The sequence below is a fragment of the Tubulanus polymorphus genome, chromosome 5 (genome assembly GCF_964204645.1).
Source record: "Tubulanus polymorphus chromosome 5, tnTubPoly1.2, whole genome shotgun sequence".
Classification (NCBI taxonomy): domain Eukaryota; kingdom Metazoa; phylum Nemertea; class Palaeonemertea; order Tubulaniformes; family Tubulanidae; genus Tubulanus; species Tubulanus polymorphus.
The window spans coordinates 20,203,559-20,223,201 of NC_134029.1; the positions used below are offsets into that span (position 1 = coordinate 20,203,559).

Sequence of the window (19,643 nt, forward strand, 5' to 3'; positions counted from 1 at the left end):
ACTACTCACTTGCCACAGATCGATTCGATTCAAGATTGAACCCGGAAGTAAGTTGATTTCTTTTTAAACTTGCCTTTTCTCACTAATAACGCTCGCTATTCCGATTTAAGGCGACTGGATATAAATCTTTGATATCATATGATTAAGATTAAAGCTGTAGTTAGTATTTTTCGGACCGTCAGGCTTCGTAATCTCCTAAAATTAAGCTGCAAATTTATCATCTCAATTAAGTTAAATTCAATTTTACTTTATTTGACATACCCCTAAACAACAAACTTGCCATAACTAAAGGCATTTTTATTCATGCAACGCATATCGCGGAAAAAATTCATCTTTTTCAGCGAGTGCCTACAACTATTAGTTTACAACGCCCATTTACCAGGCCTAAAATTTAGGCCTATTCAACTCAAAATGTGCCAATGCGAGAAGGCCTACTTAACGCAGCTAAATTGCTCTTTGTTCAAGGCAATTTGCAAATTGGCACCTGTGTGGCAGTTAAGATCGTTAATAGATCAAAAAACAAAATTGCAGCTTTTTTGATCGCAGAAAATTCAGGCTTACGGGTCTAGAGGGTAGAGTCATTTATAAAAGGCGATTCGATTTGTACCTAAATGATAGCTATCAACAGAGTAAAGCGATCTGATACGAGTCGCTTGAATAAAAATGCTGTAGACCTAAGCTAGATTAGCTTAGAGTAACCAAGTCATTGAATGGTGTTCAATGATAACCAGCCGCCCTAACAATCCCCAGGCCATAATCATCTATTTGTTTGGCCTCTAATTGATTACTTTTCTTTGTAGGTCCAGAAAATAGTGTGACTTTCGATGGATATTTGTTATTAGAACTTTGATGGCAGTTCTCCACCGAGCTCTGTTTTCATGGTTCATAGCTTTGGTGTTCATCATCCTGCTCGCGTTGCGTCTCGACTCGAAAGTTCCGTGGAATTGGTTCATCATTTTCACGCCGCTGTGGATATTCGACGCGATCATCTCGTTTTACCTGCTCTTCAAACTGATATCGCACTATCGAAACGGCTACGACTCGACCGACCTGTCGATCAAGCGGAAGATCTGGTTTCTGATCGCTCTGTTCCTGAAACTGACGTTTCAAGTTTTATTGTGCATCAGACAAGAATATTTCCCGGCGAAAATCGAATTGTATTACGTTATGATACCTATTTGGATTTTATTGATCGGTTCAATCGGTGACGTATTTACGAGTTTAACGTGGTAATCGTCGGTAATCTTCTCTCGAAAATGTCGAGAATTAACGTCGTGTTGCAGAGGGATGTCTTTCTTCCCGATATGGAACGTTTGATCGCGTTTGTTCACGTATTCAAAGGCGGCAAAAAGAAGAAAACAAGTTTACTATGCCTAGCAGGTAACGATAGCGACCATTTGAAAATTTTGGAACGTTGACACTGTCGTAGACTGCGCCTAGTTGAAATTAGACCTGTTAAACCTTTCAGTGCAACTACACTGCAGTGCAGTGTATTAGATCGGCGATGAATTTTGCTAGTACACCGCATCGCGGAGTATTGATGTTGTTAATGATTAGTTTTTATCTCTATTCAAAGATGGCAGCACCAGTCAAAGCATAATATTAGTAACTAACTATACACCACGCTGCGGTGTAGACGCACTAGCTGTATGCCCATTATTCAATGCATTTTTAGAATTTTCAAATTATCTCCAGCACTTTTAGATATCAATAAGTCAGCACTAAAAGGGTTTAAGCCACGCCACATCTGTTGAATTCATTGCTTCCGGATTAAAGATAAATAGATTTAGTAGGCCATTTGGACTGAGTTATCTTTGATGGGGTATCTCTTTATCAATTTCTAAGCATCAAAGATATCATGTAATAGTATTTACATCTTTTTATGATGTTTGGAAAATTGAATTGTTTTTGTAGTTACTACTGAAAAGCCAGTACAAGCGACTATCTATCAAGTCAAGAAATCGGAAAAAGTGGACAGTTACAAGAAAAAATGTCAGTGGCCACTGAGATTGTTAAAACTCGTTGACGGAAAAGATGCAAAACAAGTGAGTCATTTCAGTGGACTATGATTTAGAATCTTGAAACTTTGTAAATCGATGCGATTGAGACTATCACTTTTTAAAATGATGAAATAACATTGAGCAATTAAACTTAAGAAAATTGCCTATAGGAATCACCTGGAATTCTCGGTTACCTCTGTGCGCCTTTCTTACTCTGGAAAGGTGCACTGCAAATAGTGAGTAAAATGTTCGAATGTTACAGTAACCAAGAAATGTAGGAGACATAAGAACAATTATCGATTGTATACATCTATATAACAACAAGGGTGGCCACTTACCATACCTGCAAATCAGAGAAAGGTCAGGGAATTGATTATCTTTTCTGTTAAAAAATTCAGGGAATGTGTAAAAAAAAAGCTAAGAGGGAAAAGTCAGGGAAATTTGTTGAGATTGCTATACCGCGTGCAAAACAGTTTCCATCAATGTCTTACGTATTTAACTGTGTTAATTAATTGGATTCTTAACAGATCGGGTCAGGGGAAATAACGTGCATGTCAGGGAATAGTCAGGGAAAAAGAAAGTCAAATAAAAGTGGCCGCCCTTTAATCCAAGAGTGATGACTTTGGTACAAGAGCGTTCATTACGAAATTATATACCGGTAAAAGTAACTTTTAAAAGCATGTTATTGTGTTGTACAGGAGTCACCAGCATTGCTGGATAATTTGTTTTCACCTTTCGAAGAGGTAGGTTTAAATGGCAAAACCGATATATTTATTGAAGAACTCATATACACTGGTTCTTACCTTGGGACGCGTTAATCAATTTCAACATAGTTCTCATATCCAAGGTGTTTTTCTACATTCATTATTTTGTATCACCCTCACTTATAATTTTCATAATTTTTTTTCCGCAAAACATATAGGCCTAACGAATATCTTCATTTTCTTTTTTGTTTGACTACCTTTAATTTTTCGAATTCACTGCCCTCCCCCTCCCCCTCCTTTGTATTCATGTAGGCCTTGATATGAAAAATATCAAGAAAGCCGTGACTGGTTGAAAAATCATGTTTGCGGTTCACTATTATTTCTCTTTGTCATTAATAATTTTAATGACATTGAATAACGTTTTCAGGGAAAAAAAGATGGGTGGAAGGATTCCACAGGAAAAAAGAAAAACAGTTGTTTAAAATTGATATCGTGGGTTATTCTTAATGATATTCATCAAGACAAGGAATAGTCTTAACTATTAACATTTTTCTCTTTCTTTATTCATTCATTCACCCATGTGGAATTTTACAGAAATGCTTCGATATGGACCTTCACATTGACAAGCAAGTTTATAAGTGGGTGTCCGGCAACCGTGCAGAACGAGATTACTTCATCACAAGTTTATTCAAGGTATGGCAGATTTACTAATACATATGTAAAAAATCAATTTTTGAAAAAAGCGGATTCGAATTGAATAAGGTTGAAATGATTTGTTGTTCTATTATTGCATGTCGAAAGCTGTCGAAGAAACACGTTTCACCCCAACCCGAATTTGTGAATGTGCCATCCCATATATTGGAGGGTATGTTACACGATGATGATCCTAGCCTTGCCTACATCAACCATTTTTCAACGGATTTCATTTTCAGTTGATCTGTAGGCCTATTACCCTGCAATTGATATACAAAACACTTTGTAATTTTCACGTCGAAGTATAATGCATTAAAACCAGTTGATGAAACACTATTCTGTGTTGTAGAGAGAATCCCACAAAAATAACGAAAATGTAACTGAAGCTAATAGTTTATTCAACGTTTCGACTATATCCTAATAGCAATCTTCAGGAATAATGTATATCCGCTTCAACACCGATATATAAAAGCTCCTGTTCTCGTAAACGTCATTCAATCTTGGCCCAAAATCATATCGCTATCTTTCGATAATTTAGAGGTTGCGGTGATCAGTGACACTGTGCGTTTGGCTCCGCAAGGCGATGATATATCTGTAGCTAGCGATGATTATCAGGCGTTGTCGACGAAAGAAGAAACGGACCTCGAAACGTTGATGTCGCAGTGCGAGTTCTCTATCAGTAACGCAGAGGCATTCGCTGAACAACTGTCAAAAGATTTGTCCGTCTTGGATGGGGTACGACATGCGCATTATACGACATTCCACGTATTATAGGGTCCCTACAACTCCTTGATTCCTTAAAATCTCCTTCTAAACTGAAAGTACTTTTAAAGGTGCTTGAAACTCCTTTGATTTGAGCAAAATGCCAGAAACTCCTATAAAACTCCTTCAATTTTGAAAAATAGGCAGTTCGATACTTTAGAAGTTGTACATTAGACTAAGCCTAAAATCAGTACAGTTCGAATCAGGATCTTTTTGTTACCCTATTAGGTGGTTACCAAATGGAAAACCAAGTTTAGTAGTATCAAGGATAAAAATTTGCTTATAAAAACACTGTATTAACGTTTTACCGAGATAAACATTACCGATTTAGGAGGAGTCTACTGTAATTAGAATACAAAAGTGATATAGATGCTTTCTTGAAATATGTAATTTTTCTCCTTAAAACTCCTCATATCCAGGAATGACTGATCTGTAGGTACCTTGTATAAACAAATCAACATGATAAGCATTGGCAAAAGAATGTGCAATTAATGTTTCTATAGGAAAATATCCATTCAATAATGGGTTCTGAGGATCAAGTGAACACATTGATGCAGCTTCTGGAAGATGGAATAAACGAAGCGCAAGCAATCGAGGAAAAATTGGACGCTTACGACGAGTTTCTTAAGGTAAAGGGCTGCTTAAGGTATTTCAAGAACAAGCACAATGATTAATGGATATATTACAACGCCAGATGTTACTTATCAATTGAATATGCTTGACTTAAAATACGAGTATCAAAAATATGCATGAAATGTTTGTCTGTGATTTATATAGGGTTTACTCCTACCATATGTCTGATTCTATACATTAGCCTTGCTTAGAAAAAATAAAGTTAGTTCATCATAGGAATCTGTCAGATTTTATCTCCAAAATAGGTTTTTCCGAAAGATCTTATGCCAGTTGCTCAAAAGTTGGTTACAGTTAACCAGTGGATAGTTGACATAGCGACAATTAAAGGTTTATTGTTACTGTGGTATTTATCCACCGGCTATCTTCAACCACCCTTTGAGCAACTGACCCCTTGTATTTTGGTTGGGTTCGTAAAAAGTCATTAATCATTACTAAGCCACATATATTTAAGCCACTCGGAGTTCACTGTAGTTGAAAAGCCCTTCAAGCATTACATATATGATATAGAATAAAGAGATGAATCGTTGTAGAATATGAAAGATTTGATGGAAACAATGAAGGAAAAAGATGCATTGATTCACATACAGAACCGGAACCACCAGCGTCTGCTAGAGAGGCTCGACTCGTCCATTGTAAGTAGCTGAAATCACGTTTCAACGTAACACAGTTAAAAGAGTACAAGTTTTTCTTAACTTACATGAACTACCGGTACTGTAAATTTTTGTATTTTCTATATTTATTGAATCTAAAAATAAAAACGGTGATTGGCAATCCTATGTCAACTGATTTTCTGTTTTGTGTGTAAAGTCCATACAAATCGTATGTATTTATATTATTGCGCGTATCACTATGACAAATAAAAAAATTAATAATGATTATACCCGGTAATAGTATTTATATGTGAATTTGATTATTTTAGAACCAGTTAGATTTGCAGCATTCTGAAGAAATGGCCCTGCTCGGTGGTGACTTGACTTCGCCTAACGGTATTTCTGAATGTACAGCTGCTGCTGAAACTTTACAAGGCTGCATTGACTCAATCGCTAAACTTCCAAAAGGTAAATGACATACTCTAAATTCAGTTAAGAAAATGGGTTTTTTTTGCTACGCAAAACTAGAGCCCTTTGGCAAATTTTTTTTTTTTCGTTTTAGGAATGAATAAACTAAAAGCAATTCAAGACCAGGAGAAGCGTTTCAATAAGCTAAGAGCTAATTTCGCGAAGCGTCTTTCCACTCATCTCAACAAGTTCTTCATACACCTGGTAAAACAATACTTATTAGATAGTCAGGGTGGCTACTTGCCTGGGAAAAGTCAGCGAATTTTCTTTTCTTTAAAGAAGTCAGGGAATATTTAGGGAATTTCGTAAAACTTCTAAAAATCAGGGAAAAGTCCGGGAAATTTGATGACATTTCTAGATCGCGCATAATTTCCATCTATGTGTTACGTATTTTACTGTGGCCACCCTGATAACTTTTCAAATGAAACACTTTTCTGTAAATTCCAACTCTGATATCAAGTGTCAAGGTCTGCTTGAAAGGAGTTTTTCGGTATTCTCAATTTTAGGGTAATGAGCTCGGAGAAACATTGAACCGATATACGCAGGATCTTTCATTGCCAAAACATCATTCTAGTCATCGCGATCTGCTGCCCTATGCTGAAGTTATGCTGTGGTTGAAAGGAGCTGATCCAACCAGCTTCTCCGAGCTGGCCAAGGTAAAAAAGGCTTCCCCGAGATGAAAAAAAAAACAGCTTTTTAGCCGAAAGGTCTCGATTTACTGTTTCACTTTGTAGGTTTACACGAAAAATCTGAGCCGAATCTATGAACGGGAAATAAAAGAATTCATGGATCTTGCTCGACAGAAACTAACCCCCGTGAAAGACAAAAAAGGAATAGGTAAAAACCTTATGATATTTTTCCGAAATTGAAAACTCATTATTCATCATCTACACAATATTAAGCTTTGTTTTATTGATGTTATTTGAACATATGTTTCAATCTGACTTCAGTATTTCCAGCCTCGCGAGGGTCCGGTGGCTCATCGCAAAGTTTGAATAAAGATCGCAACGGACGTGCGTCTTCATTCCAGGACACTGATTCTTACCACGGGTCGGAAATCGATTTGACATCTCGAGCTAAATTTGACCAGGTACTAAAAATGTGATGATTGATTATACGGAGATCTGTGTCTTATTTAAGGCCTTTTTTTTGATAACTTGGTTTATGGGGTAGACCTATTAAAATATCATTTCGAAGGAGGAAATAAAAGTTTATACAAAATTCACTCAGTGAGATAAAATCACTTTTTGAAGGAAGAGGGAACTGTTGATATACATATGCCCAAACAAATGATTCTTGGAAAGTTCGAATTCTGCACACAGTGATCAAAAAAGAACCTTGTTTTCTTCAATTTTTTCATCATTCAAGCCAGGATTCTCATTCGGCGGTGGTGACAAATTTTCTTTTTTGCTCGTTTTTTCACTGAATTTGTTCCACAGACAAAAATTTTAAAAAAAATTTTTTAACGTTTTTTCAAATTTCGGAAGGCGGTTCCCGTAAACCAAGCTATTAAAAAAAAGGCCTATAGAGAAAGCATTGTTGGACACGTGTGTGTAAATTACCCTAAAGAATTTATCGTTTTCTTTACTTTTGATGACAGATATTTGAAAAGGTATTGTGCGAATTGGAACCTGTTTGTCTAGGAGAACAAGAGTTCTGTATCAAATTCTTTCATATATCCACCGAGCCCGTGCTCGACGTGCTCGATTTGACGGAAAGCGGGTCGATAACCTCCGAGGAAGAAACGTCTGACAAGGAAAAACGAAAAGCGCTGTACGTTTTTGGACTTCGGATGAATAGTCGTTGAGTTACGTCGTGAATATGTGAATTGTGTTAATGCGATGAATTTGATTTTTGTAGGAAAATGATCAACGAAGAATTGAGACACATGATGGTTGAGCTGTTCCCGTCTCTAGAATCTGAACTGATGAATTTGATCGCGTTCGGTGATAAAGTCGACCCCTTGTAAGTTTAGTAAGAATGCAAGGATTTCAATGAGATTCTATGTGTTATCAACAATAATATGTAGAAAATCCCATAATAACAATGAAAAAATTATATAAAGTCCGAAAATGTTTCCTTGAGCTAGTAGTTTATTTTACGTTTTGATCATATTCTGATAGTCATCTTCAGGAATGTCATCTTCAGAAGAATTCCTGAAAAAATTATTGTGTGATTTTCTACACATTATCGTCGCAACACGGATATAGCGTTTTATCAACGGTTAAAACATTATCAACATTGATCAAAACTAAAGATCTCATCGCATATTTCAGCAATTCCATGTACATGTTGGTACGCATGAACCAACACGTATCCAATACGCAAGACGCCGGTTCGTTTCTCAGCATGATCTTCGGCAGTTCGTTGATTCACATTAAACGCAACTTCGACAAGTTCATCGCGATGCAAATACAGATCATCGAAGACACCAAAGTCTCGAAGAAAACGCGATGCGGAGTTCTGTCATTCGTGAAGAATTTTGAGGTACTGGCTGTTGAACGAGATACCGATGATGGACCCGTCTCTAAGATCTCTAGAATTCAAAAATAATTTTGAAAATTTTGATGGTTACATTTCAATCTTTCGGACGATTAGTCAAATCAATATAACCACTACCATTTGATGCCACTGATGCCAATTCTCTTCGAAACGCCATTAATTTTCTGCTGTATTTTGAAATTCCAGGAATTCGCCAATCAAGCTGAGATTATATTCAAGAACTCCGAACGACACACTGACCTTGAAAAAGCTTACATCCGTCTGGTGAATACGATATTCCAACAAATTGCTAAATTGGCCGCTGAACAACAAAAAAGTCCTCAAGAAGTCATTCTAATGGGTTAGTATACAATTTTTTCTCAGAAAAGTGCCCTGAGAAATATTGCCATTGTATTTTCAAAAAGGCATTGTAAAATTGCAATGGGAGCATGTGCTCCTGTCTGGATCACCCCTGGAAGAGAATGATGATTTTAATATAGGAAAGCGCTGTTTTTTTTTGTCTATTGTAGAAAACTTCCATCGAATGTTAGACATATTGAGTCAGATGAGATTAGCAATACTCGAACCGCAAAGAAAAGAAGCCAAACTGAAATATTCCGAAAATCTATCAGCCTACGTCACTGCCTACCTGGGAAGACCTTTAGAAAAACTAGGTGTAAGTCTCGAACGTATTATTGCATTTATATGTTCTAGATGATTCCGCTGGTCATCACATTTCGATATCAATTTTAGATTTTCTTCGACGGAATCGAAAGCCGAGTTGCTGCCGGTGTCAAAATGGAAGAGGTCGGATATCAATTGGCATTTAGTAAACAAGAAGTGAAGAAAGTCATCAAAGAATATCCCGGCAAAGAGGTACTAGTTACGTCCATTTAGAACTATGTTTGATCAGTTTCTTGCCTGTTCTTACGGTTAATGAATGTACATTCCACTTCAGGTGAAGAAAGGTTTGGAGCATTTAAGCAAGAAAGTTGAGAAGCATCTTTGCGACGAAGAAAACTTATTTCAGGTCAATATCGAAATAGCCCCTAACTAAAACGTAGTAGAATAGTATTACGATAGAATAGAATTGTCAGGTTGGCCACTTTCCTGGAATCAGGGAAAAGTCAGGGAATTTTGTAAGAAAGCTAAAAATCTGGGAAATATTTTTAGATTGCTAGATTGTACGAAAAAAGTGTGCATGCTAGGGAATAGTCAGGGAAAAAGCAAGTCAAATAAAAGGGGCCATCCACCCTGATTTATATACATAATGTTTGCAAGCTTCCTGTGTAGGCCCTATTACTTTTCTAAACGAAATAACCCAATCCTCCAATTATTAAGATTATTTCACAACTGGTCCGCTGCAAAAGGAGCATAATTGTGTCCAGTTTTCTCAAGATTTCTGTCGCGTTAACGTTGCAGGTGGTTTGGTTAAACATGCAAGATGAATTCATCAAACAGTACAAATACTTCGAGACGCTGATACAACAGTGTTATCCGGGATCTGGAATATCGCTCGAATTCAATGTCAATGACATTCTGCAATATTTCTCAGAAATAGCCGTCAAATAAAGATGATGAAATGGCCGCGATACTCGTGAATTTGTGTGCACAGGCTACAGTCTGTTGATGTTTGATGAATCACACGAACATTATATGTGTTTCTGATTGCTGATTTCGGTACCATTAATTCAATATCTAAGACTTTATTCATATCATTGAATTCACTTGTGTATTTTTCTATTAATAAGCCTGCTTTCATATGTCCGTATTCTGTCTTTTTGTAATTCATTCCTATGATATTCATTGCAAAATGTGATATCTAATCTGATACAGTGCTAAAATACGATTTCAGTTATTAATCTTCTATATTTTTGTTTAACTGCATTTTATGTTCCTATTCTACTAGATTTTGTTCGATGAAAACTGCACCTTTCAATCCTTCTCTCAAAAATTAGATATATTCGCGTTAATTTGTTTCATTTGTTTAAAGATTATGAAAATATAACGAAAAAGTTAAAATCAAAAATGTTTGACTTGTTTTAATCAATTGAATCTTTATCCGAGAAATTCTTTGTTAGACTTTTATCGAGAATGGGGCTGGGGTGGACCACAGAGGCCACCGGGTAGTTGAAGTTTGGGGGTGCATTAGTTAGCATAGATCCCAGCAACTCTGCCAGGATATTGGATGATCTAAGGTACTATTCACCTCCAAAATCATCTACGATCCCTGTGGGTGGAAAGTTTTTACGAACAAGTTGAACCCCTATAAAATCTATTCTTTTGTACGCGGGCCGACCGTGTTGGCGGCTCTGGGAAGTGAGGTTAAACCGTTCCAAGGCCTTTTTATGAACACTCGATTAGTATATTCGAGTAGGCCTATGCAAAACGTTTTTATGAGCATGGATTATGTCATAATCCGTCATTTTTATGAACATTGGTTATCATAATCGATTAGCATACTCAGCATACTCGCTCGGCGAGCAAGTATGCAGATTATCTAATCCAACCGATATGGTGTTCTCGGTAGAAGTCGCTGCTGAGTAGGCCATAATTGAATATTTCTACCTGGCGTTTTTATCAGCCAACATACCCGGTTATGCTAATTGACACTAATCGGCTATATAATCTAAATAGCTAATCTATTTCGATTTTGCTGGTTCATTGTGTCGAGCCATCCCATATTCGTGAATGTCCGAAGCAAGCGCGCTCGCTCGCTCGCCCGCAACTCGATTGAAATGGACCGCGACGCTTCAAAACGAATGACACATGGTGAGTTCCATTCCCTAATTGCCTTTGACGTGTAGCAGATTGTCCACAAAGTAAGTGTGATTATTAGTGAGATTAGTTAGCCTGGGTCGATCCATGAAATGGGAGACCGCAAAACTAAAAGCGGCGAGAAGGAAATTAGTTACACTTACACACGTTGTCGTTAACCGGTTATTGTTAACGTTGTTGTTAGTTAGGGCAGGGCCCGCGCCGTGCTTTTTTGAGTGAGGGGCAGCTCTATTTCAAGAAAAGTAACGGTCACTTTTTCACCGTCATAAGGGGCACCTTCCTATTGCAAAATGAAGTAGCCATGTACCTTAATAAATCATTTCAAAATGGAGTTCTTTTCTTTTCATTTTTCCAAAACAATTAGGAATTGTTTCCAAAAGATTTAGGGCAGAGGCTATAACGAAATCAAACTAATTTAAAATATGTGCATACTGTTGACGTTGTAAAAAGAATGGAAAGATTTTGGAATTATTGGAAAATTGTTGAATTGATGTCTCTGGTGACTCTGCATCATTTAAGGTAGCCAGGAGGGGTGGATCAAGAGAATTTGGGGGCGCACTTGAAATGAAAAGAAATTTGTTAGCGGATGGACCTATGGAGGATCCTGTAGAAGGAGGGAGGGAGGTATTCAAGGAAACTTAGAAAAATCAATTGTTTTTAAGGGGCATTTCCTACATATTCTGAGATAATAATTTTCAAGAAATGAATTCATTGCACCCTCTCTAAATCCACCCCGGATAGCTAATATTTTCTATTGGATAATTCATACGTTTTGCGTTCATTACATATATTGCAGCCGGTAGATTTCTACGCATCAATGTTTGATTTTGATCTTATTGCGCTTAAACATCTATTGCCTACGGGTTGTGGTTCGGGTTGCGGTGTCATCTTTCAAGTTTTTTCTCGCTAATACCAAACCGCCCTCATATCATATATATATATATATATATCGCGACAACGTTCTCCAACAGTCTCCAAAGATACGGAGATAATTCTCTTTTATGCGTGAATTGTGTATGATTTCTGTTGCGTTCAGCGATGCAGCAATCAATTGATATCAATTTTGTATCGATCGAACGTTCCCCGCAGATACGAGCACAATAATCTCATTATGTGGGTGGAGACATTTTTTAAAGGTTGAAACGCATAGGTCTTCGCGTTATCCCCTTAATGTGGTTGACTAGAAAAATAATTCTGATTATTGTAAATGTCAGGCATATTTTTCGGATTTGTGTCGAGAAAAAAAGAACTTTGATGTTGGCTTAATTGCATATTAGTTAGGAGACCCGTCGAATTCGCTGTTTAATGAGCTTTTAATAACTCTTCAATTTTTTCTTTCAAGTTGTCTGTGGAATTTTGATTAATTCAGGGCAATAAGCTATGTCTTAATGAAGAAATGAGACATTTGAAAAAAAATTGAATTTCTTGTTCTTTTACTTAAGACTTTAATGCAAGGGTAATAAATAAGAGGCCTATATACAAGAAATTATATACTTATCTGATTTCTAATGAGTTTAGCAATGGTGATGAAATCTGTATTTTAGTAAGTTGTTTTGTAATCTCCATTGCCTATATAAGGGCATCAGGTATCTACATACATTCAGTGTTGCCATCTTTTAGAACTTATTCAGTTAACTCTGTCTTTTAGAACTCATTCAGTTAACTCACTCTTTTAGAATTCATTCAGTTCAATCCGTTTTTTAGAACTCATTCAGTTAACTCTGTCTTTTAGAACTCGTTCAGTTAACTCCGTCTTTTAGAACTCATTCAGTTAACTCCGTCTTTTAGAACTCATTCAGTTAACTCTGTAGTTTAGAAGTCATTTAGTTAACTCTCTAATTGACCTATTACTATAGTATTTTATCGTGAAATTTAATCATGTCAATAGCTCGATCCATTTCCGCAGAGCTGTGAGTAAGAATATTTTCATTTTCAATAAGTGACAGTAGTGGAACTGAATCCAGGAAAATGATTTTTATTCGGGGAGATGATTTTTTCTCGTTACCCGTTCGCGTCCAGATGAACGAGTTATTGCTTACATAACTTGCCGATCTCTGATCTTTTGATATTTACATCCTCTCTCTTATGACTGATCGACTCCCGAATCAATAACTACAACTCTACCGCGCGGCTAGTATCCGCGTGATAGCCGAAACGTCTGTTGCGAACTAGATTAGAGATGGCTAGTTGTAACGGATATTCGGCGATCGCGTCCGATCTCGTGTGTCTGACGTCGAGTTGACAATTTCCATTAAGCCCGACGTAGCCGTAACGCCGAAGCGAATTGCTTTTTCGTCGTCATGAATGACGTGCGTGGCGCGGCGCGGCGCGGAGAAGAACGCAAAATCGGCGATCCAGCCGGGTCTATTGTAGCCACCGCTTGTTTTGCTGTTAACGCCGTCTTTTCCCGAAGCGATTCATGCGTCATTCGCGCTGTAGGTGATAATGGAGGGCATCAATTCGTTAATGGGTAAAAAAAAATCTCGATATCGAAATAAACGACGCCATTTTTTAAACGTCGCGTGTCTTAATGTCGGCGCTGAAGTGTTTGGTAATTATTTGATGCGATGGTTTGCATATTACACTCGATAATACCTTCGGGGAGATAGGGCCATGGACAGGGATTTCTAATAACCAAAAAACCACCTATTACAAGATTTGGAAATCTGATAATGGGAATTAACTTATGTTATTTCAGGTAAAAGGCTTCACTTTTAGACCTACATTGAAGAAAAAGCTGACACGGGTCATGTTCCGCAGTTGTGAATCAAATCTGATATAGAGTCCAATTGAGTTCAATTATTTGACTTCCGAGTCTTAAGTTCAACTGCTGTTAGAATATAGTTTAAGGAATTGAAAGTTGAATGGGGTTTTTTACCATTTTATCGCTGTCTCAATAGATTCAATCGCAAAATTTCGTGAAATCATAAAAGATTTTTATGACATGCATGTATAGTTAGTTAAACGACGGTAAACCTGGGCCCTTACTTTACCAAGATGGGCGCATCGGCGTTCCTGAAATTGCGGAATCGGGGTTAGAAAATTAAATATACTGTACGTCCTAGAAGCTAAAGGAAAAGGGGGTTAATTTTCGAAAAGGTCATTTTTCAAATGTGACGCAAGGCTCAGCCAGGAAATAAGCAAGGACCAGGCAGACAATTACTTATGCATAAGAAGTGATGTGCAAGTCTTAAAAGCTAAATTTCGTAGTTCGCTGTAATAAATTGTGTATGGCTTTATCTCTCAAGGATGAAGCAATAAAGGGGTCATCCGTCACACAATGCCATGACATAATGATGACATACATTAGGCTAAAAAAATTGCCTATCCCCGGATTGATCTCCTAATCGGCTGGGTCATTTTGTAAACTGCAATAGAATTTGTCATCAGTTCATTTCTATTACTGCCGGGTCTGTTAGACCGATCATGATTTACAGGTTATACAGGCGGCCGGGTGGTCGGGTCAACTTTATAGCTCAGCAGAAATGAGAAACAAGGTATGAATTTTTTAAGCCTTGGGGCCATTTTTCTGAATCACGTCCTGCCATCTTACCGCAGAATGGAATGTCGCGGACTGTAAAAAAAAAGAAAAAACTGTTTACAGCTCGATGAAAGGACGGCGCTGATTATCAGGTAGAACGAGAGCTAACTGATTGATATATTTGTGTGTGTTTTACAAGCAGGACACGAAGACGAATCGATACGTTGAGTAGAGTTAGTGACACACACACACACACACACAACTCGCTGGCTCGTTCGCACAACACATTCTGATTGGATTCAGCTTTCTTTCTTTCAGCGCGCGCTCTCTCTCTCTCTCTCTCCTGCCGGCGACTCGGTTCGGATTATACGCAGCCAGTTTGTTGAAATGATGGGATCATGTCGCGTTAGCTCTACTGTCGTGGACTTATGGCGCAGTCACTTCATCGTAGGTACGGCGTTCGCAGTTTGAATCTTACCCTGCCGCGCGGCTGGGAGGCCAGGCTTACCAAAACTGGCCGGATTTACTATGCAAGGTAGGTGGTTATTTTTTTTTTTTTTGATTATAAGATCGTAAAAAATCGGGCTTTTTTGTTTATTTTTCTATCCAACTATAGCTATGAGTCACTTTTACCTTTTTGGTACTCGATGATATCGGGCATAGGAGTCCTGAAGGTACAATGTTTTAAAATGTTTGAAAGTCTCGATATATATATATATATATAGCAATTGCAACTTGTTTTCAGCTACTTTCCTATAGGTTTTAACGATATTGCCGAGATCGATACTTTTTAAATCGAAACGCACGTATCGAAATATCGCGTCATGTGTCCTATGATAACATTCTTCGTATATCATTCATCGAGTTTTTTCTTTATCGAGTTTTAACGATAAATCTTTAAATCCGATGTATTATTATTCTCGTCGATGCCACCGGTAAGAGTTGGTGCTGGTTACGTTTCGGGAACCCCATCTGCGGGCGAAACTATAACGCGATTATAAAACCGGCGCAAAATTCCTTTCATCAGACGTCGGTTGAGAATAATTCGATTATTTCGACTGTTGCGCGTTCATTTCATCGATTATTCGACGCTTTTTTTTTTCGAAATCGTGCTAAAAACAGGATAGGATATGTAAATTCGAACGAAAAAAAAAAGAAGTTAATTCTTTGATGTTTGATGATTAATCTCTGGGACGGGTTTGATTTCTCGCAAGCGCAGCGAGACTACATGATTAAATGCGTTCTGGTGTAGTCAACCCATGTAGCCGCGCGATCGAGTCGGCGTCTCCAGTTTATATTTCACCACCACCGCCACCACGCATCCGACTGACACAATATTCGGCGGATAATTGAGGTTGACAGATAACTAAGGGTGACTGTTGATTGAAGGCTAAATGAATCAAATATAACTGCACCTCAGGAAACTTGTAGCTGACAATGAGGAAGTGCTTTATTAAATAAGCGAGAATGTACTTTTCTCTATTTAACCTCATCAGGGCTGACTTAATAATATCCAAATGTGCTGGAGATAATTTGAAAATTTTAAAAATTCCACCTCAGTGTGGGCATTGCGCTATAACGTATCTACACCGCCGTGCGGCGTATCTTTAGTTACTAATATTTCACCGTTTGACAGGTGCTGCCATCTTTCAATAGGCAATTACAGAACTAATACTAATGACATCAATACAAAGTTCATATCGCTGATTTATACACCGCACTGTGGTGTAGACGCATTGAAAGGGTTAAACAAACCCATGTATTGAACATTCTTGGCTTCGATCATTGGTTTCATTGTTTTCATTATCTTATTAGCCATTATTAGCTTTAGATAATGTTTTACTAATTTCGTGAAATAGAGTGGTTTTCATTTTCTAATGGGTTTAGATATAATCAGAACTCATTTACACAGTTCAATGAGATGCGAAATAAAATGAGTAGAATTGAATTTCGAAGCCAGTGAGCTACTTGTTGAAACAAGTCAAGGTCGTTTTGTAACTGCAAGTCTAGTTTGATACTGCCTGGATTATGTTAAGCTGAGCGTTTAGTTAAGCACCATTTCTGTATGCGCAGCAAACAATCTTTTCGGCGATGTTCTCTCGATATACTCTCCTAAATGGCGAGTCTCTTTACATAAGAGCGATGAATATAAAAAAGCCAATGATCTTCTTTGATCTGCACCTCATCAAAATGAGACCATGCTTCTACGGCTTTCTACAATTGCCTGGATTATTCATATTGGCTACTCGGTAGTCGGTCGACCGCTGGATCCCCGTAATGATTTCATAAGCGTCTCTCTCTCAGGCAGACGCAACGCCAGATGAATGAATATTTTTCCAGAGGCGTTGCCATTCGCTTTGATCGATTTCCTTAAAAAAACCACGTTGAAGTTTCCGTCTTTTTTATTCCTCGAAGTTTTTTAGACGCAAAAGTTTCATCTTTTTTTTACTCATTTTATACGATCTGCCGGTCCAACTGGTCAAAGCTGATGTTCCATTTCATTTGTCTAAACGCGGGGCCAGTTTCTCAAAAGTTGGTTGGAGATAACCTGTGGATAGTTGACACGGTGACAATTTAAAGTCCATTGTCGCTATCCACCGGTTATCTTTAACCAACTTTTGAGCAACTGACCCCTGTTGTTTTTCCATAGCGCTTTTTGGTAAGCCGATCAAAGTCGCTTCAACAGCAATTTACTGAAAACGCGCGTAGACGAATTGCCTACTTAAGTCGCTGCTACTAAATCTTCCACGCAGCGATATATTTTCAAAGGCAGAAACTGCGATACTCTCGAAAACAAAAATACGCAGTTTTCGCATAGAATCCCCGCGCGGAAAAATCGCACGGCAGGTTTGATTCCCTCGTACGACCGGCAATTTCGTCGCGAAGAAAAGTAACCGCCTAAACGCCGCAATTTTCTCGCCGTTGTGAATACCAACAGCGAATATCGTACGTTCGGTTTAGTCGTGTAGTTTACTTGATTGCTACGCGGTTCTGAATGCGGCGTTCTTTTGATAATGACCACCGCGAGAAAAAGCGATTCGGATCCAATTTGGCGACAATTCGCGATGATTCGTGAACGCGCGGCGCGCTCGACGGCGCGCACCGGGGGGAAAAACATCGAAATCGACAAACCGCTGATGCCCGACGTAAATCTCCAGAGAAATACATTTCGAGCTTATTGAGCTTATTGTGCGGCGTTAGTTGTAATGAAAGTAGTATTATATTAAGGAAGAAGTCTTCAATATTGTATTTGTCAGATTTAAGTGGCAGCTGATCGGATGAGTGCTTTGCATTGCTGAATGTTGCAGATGGTAAATGATGACTAAGGAAGCGGGGGGGGGGGAAGGGAGAAGGGGGAAATGACTGCAGTCTCCGATGATATTGGCATCCAATCTCCGCTTCGAAATCACCAGGATATATTTGGGATTCGTCTTGGTCTTAATTCAATTGTCTGTCGAGGGGGGAGGCGCTGACCTGGACAAACAGGAAAACCTGGACAAAACTCTGGGAATACAAAAAATCTAGTTAAAGGAAATCTGGAAAAACTCTGCAATTCGGATAATGCTACTCATTTCTTTATCAATACTCGATTCATAAGAAATGAATTGATTGTAAAATTTCAAACCAAGAAATTCCTCACCGGATTTACTTGGGAATTGTTTCTCGGAATAATCAGAGAAAACTCTAGGGATTTGGGAATTCCTGATGGAGATTTAACCAAATATATGTAACCATTTTTTCATTCAATCGAATCACAACTTTTCCTCGACAGGCTTTTTTAAATCTTTCTTTGCCGAATAAGCTTCGAGCCTTTTTTGCCTCGCAAATCTTGACGACGAGAAAGTAGTAAGCGCGATGTTGATGACTGAATCAGGGAATCTAATGTATTTTATCGTATATCAGCGTCAGCAGACGTATCGTTGCCTAATCATCGATACCAGACGTTAATAACATTTTAATAATTAATCGTATTCGCCCGTATCTGCAGCGTGAGGCGATGCTGTTGCCTCAGCATCCTCCCGAGCGTCGAAACTACCGGGTTACATCTCCGAGGATTTTCATCGACAACTCAATGCCTTATACCAAGAGTGGATCCAGGTGGACTTATTGATGATTGGTTGATTTCAGTGCGGGAGTAGTGTACTGCATTTTTGTACATCGAAGTGCCCTTTTTTGGATACAAGGTTTTCAAAATCAGCCCCACAGTGCAGGAGTACACTAATCTTTTTGGGACATCAAGTGCCTTTTTTTGGATGCGACAAGTTTCTCTACATTAGCCGCTCAGAGCAGGAGTACACTAGTCTTTTTGGGACATCAAATGCCCTTTTTTGGATACAAGTTTTTCGAAATCAGCCCCTCGGTGCAGGAGTACACTTTTGGGACATCAAAGTACCCTTTTGGGAAATGACATCTTCAAAATGTTTTTCAAAATCAGCCCCACAGTGAGTACCCTAGTCTTTTTGGGACATCAAGTGCCCTTTTTTGGATACAAGTTTGGATACAATCAACCCTTCAGTGCAGGAGTACACTTTTGGGATATGACACCTTCAAAATTGCTCTCTGGATCCGCCCCTGGTCTGGTCTGGATCAGATAGAAAATTTCGTGAACTTCTCATCGTGAAGTTCGAACTTTCAATATGAATGAGAGTCCTAATATCTCGAGACCTACGTTATCGAACATGATATTACCTTCCCTGTTGATATAGAATTAAACGACCATGCTATATGCTGCTCAGTGAGTCTGCATCGTGTTACTCTTAGTCACACTCGTTGCGTGTGACAAATATAATTAATATTTCAGACGCTAAGCCATTTGCGTTTACAAATTTAATCATCGCGAATGATTGAAATTGAAAGTTGCTCCGTGCGTTTTCAATTATGTCGCTGCATTGTTGAACTGTCCAGATAATCACATGGTCAACATGAAACGACAATGTATTCTGTATATGAGTATTATAATCAGATGTTATGGTAGATTATAGCTGCGATCAGGCGAAGATGATTTGGCCCGGATCAGACCCGTGTCCAATTTGGCCGGTGCCCAATTTGGCCC

General features: G+C 38.3%; 2 protein-coding genes across 3 annotated transcripts; both read left to right on the top strand.

Moving 5' to 3' along the window:
- Window positions 1–11: 11 nt before the first annotated feature.
- On the top strand, window positions 12–1,233 carry LOC141905045 (transmembrane protein 60-like). Of its 2 annotated transcripts, none has more exons than XM_074793770.1 (2): window positions 12–47; window positions 801–1,233. In XM_074793770.1, the coding sequence occupies exon 2, from the start codon at window positions 850–852 to the stop codon at window positions 1,231–1,233; it is 384 nt and encodes a 127-aa protein (XP_074649871.1). In that variant the 5' UTR covers window positions 12–47; window positions 801–849. The 2 variants fall into 2 exon arrangements, with proteins under 2 accessions (XP_074649871.1, XP_074649872.1); XM_074793771.1 differs by lacking the exon at window positions 12–47 and adding an exon at window positions 90–159.
- On the top strand, window positions 1,133–10,294 carry LOC141905044 (exocyst complex component 1-like). The gene is made up of 21 exons (XM_074793769.1): window positions 1,133–1,380; window positions 1,915–2,045; window positions 2,171–2,236; window positions 3,299–3,397; window positions 3,506–3,569; window positions 3,936–4,132; window positions 4,663–4,788; window positions 5,323–5,424; window positions 5,712–5,850; window positions 5,945–6,054; window positions 6,357–6,506; window positions 6,585–6,687; window positions 6,801–6,940; window positions 7,451–7,623; window positions 7,711–7,815; window positions 8,127–8,337; window positions 8,539–8,692; window positions 8,862–9,007; window positions 9,085–9,207; window positions 9,290–9,361; window positions 9,754–10,294. Exons 1-21 carry the CDS (start codon window positions 1,257–1,259, stop codon window positions 9,901–9,903), a joined length of 2,685 nt encoding a protein of 894 aa, XP_074649870.1. The 5' UTR covers window positions 1,133–1,256; the 3' UTR covers window positions 9,904–10,294.
- Window positions 10,295–19,643: the final 9,349 nt, after the last annotated feature.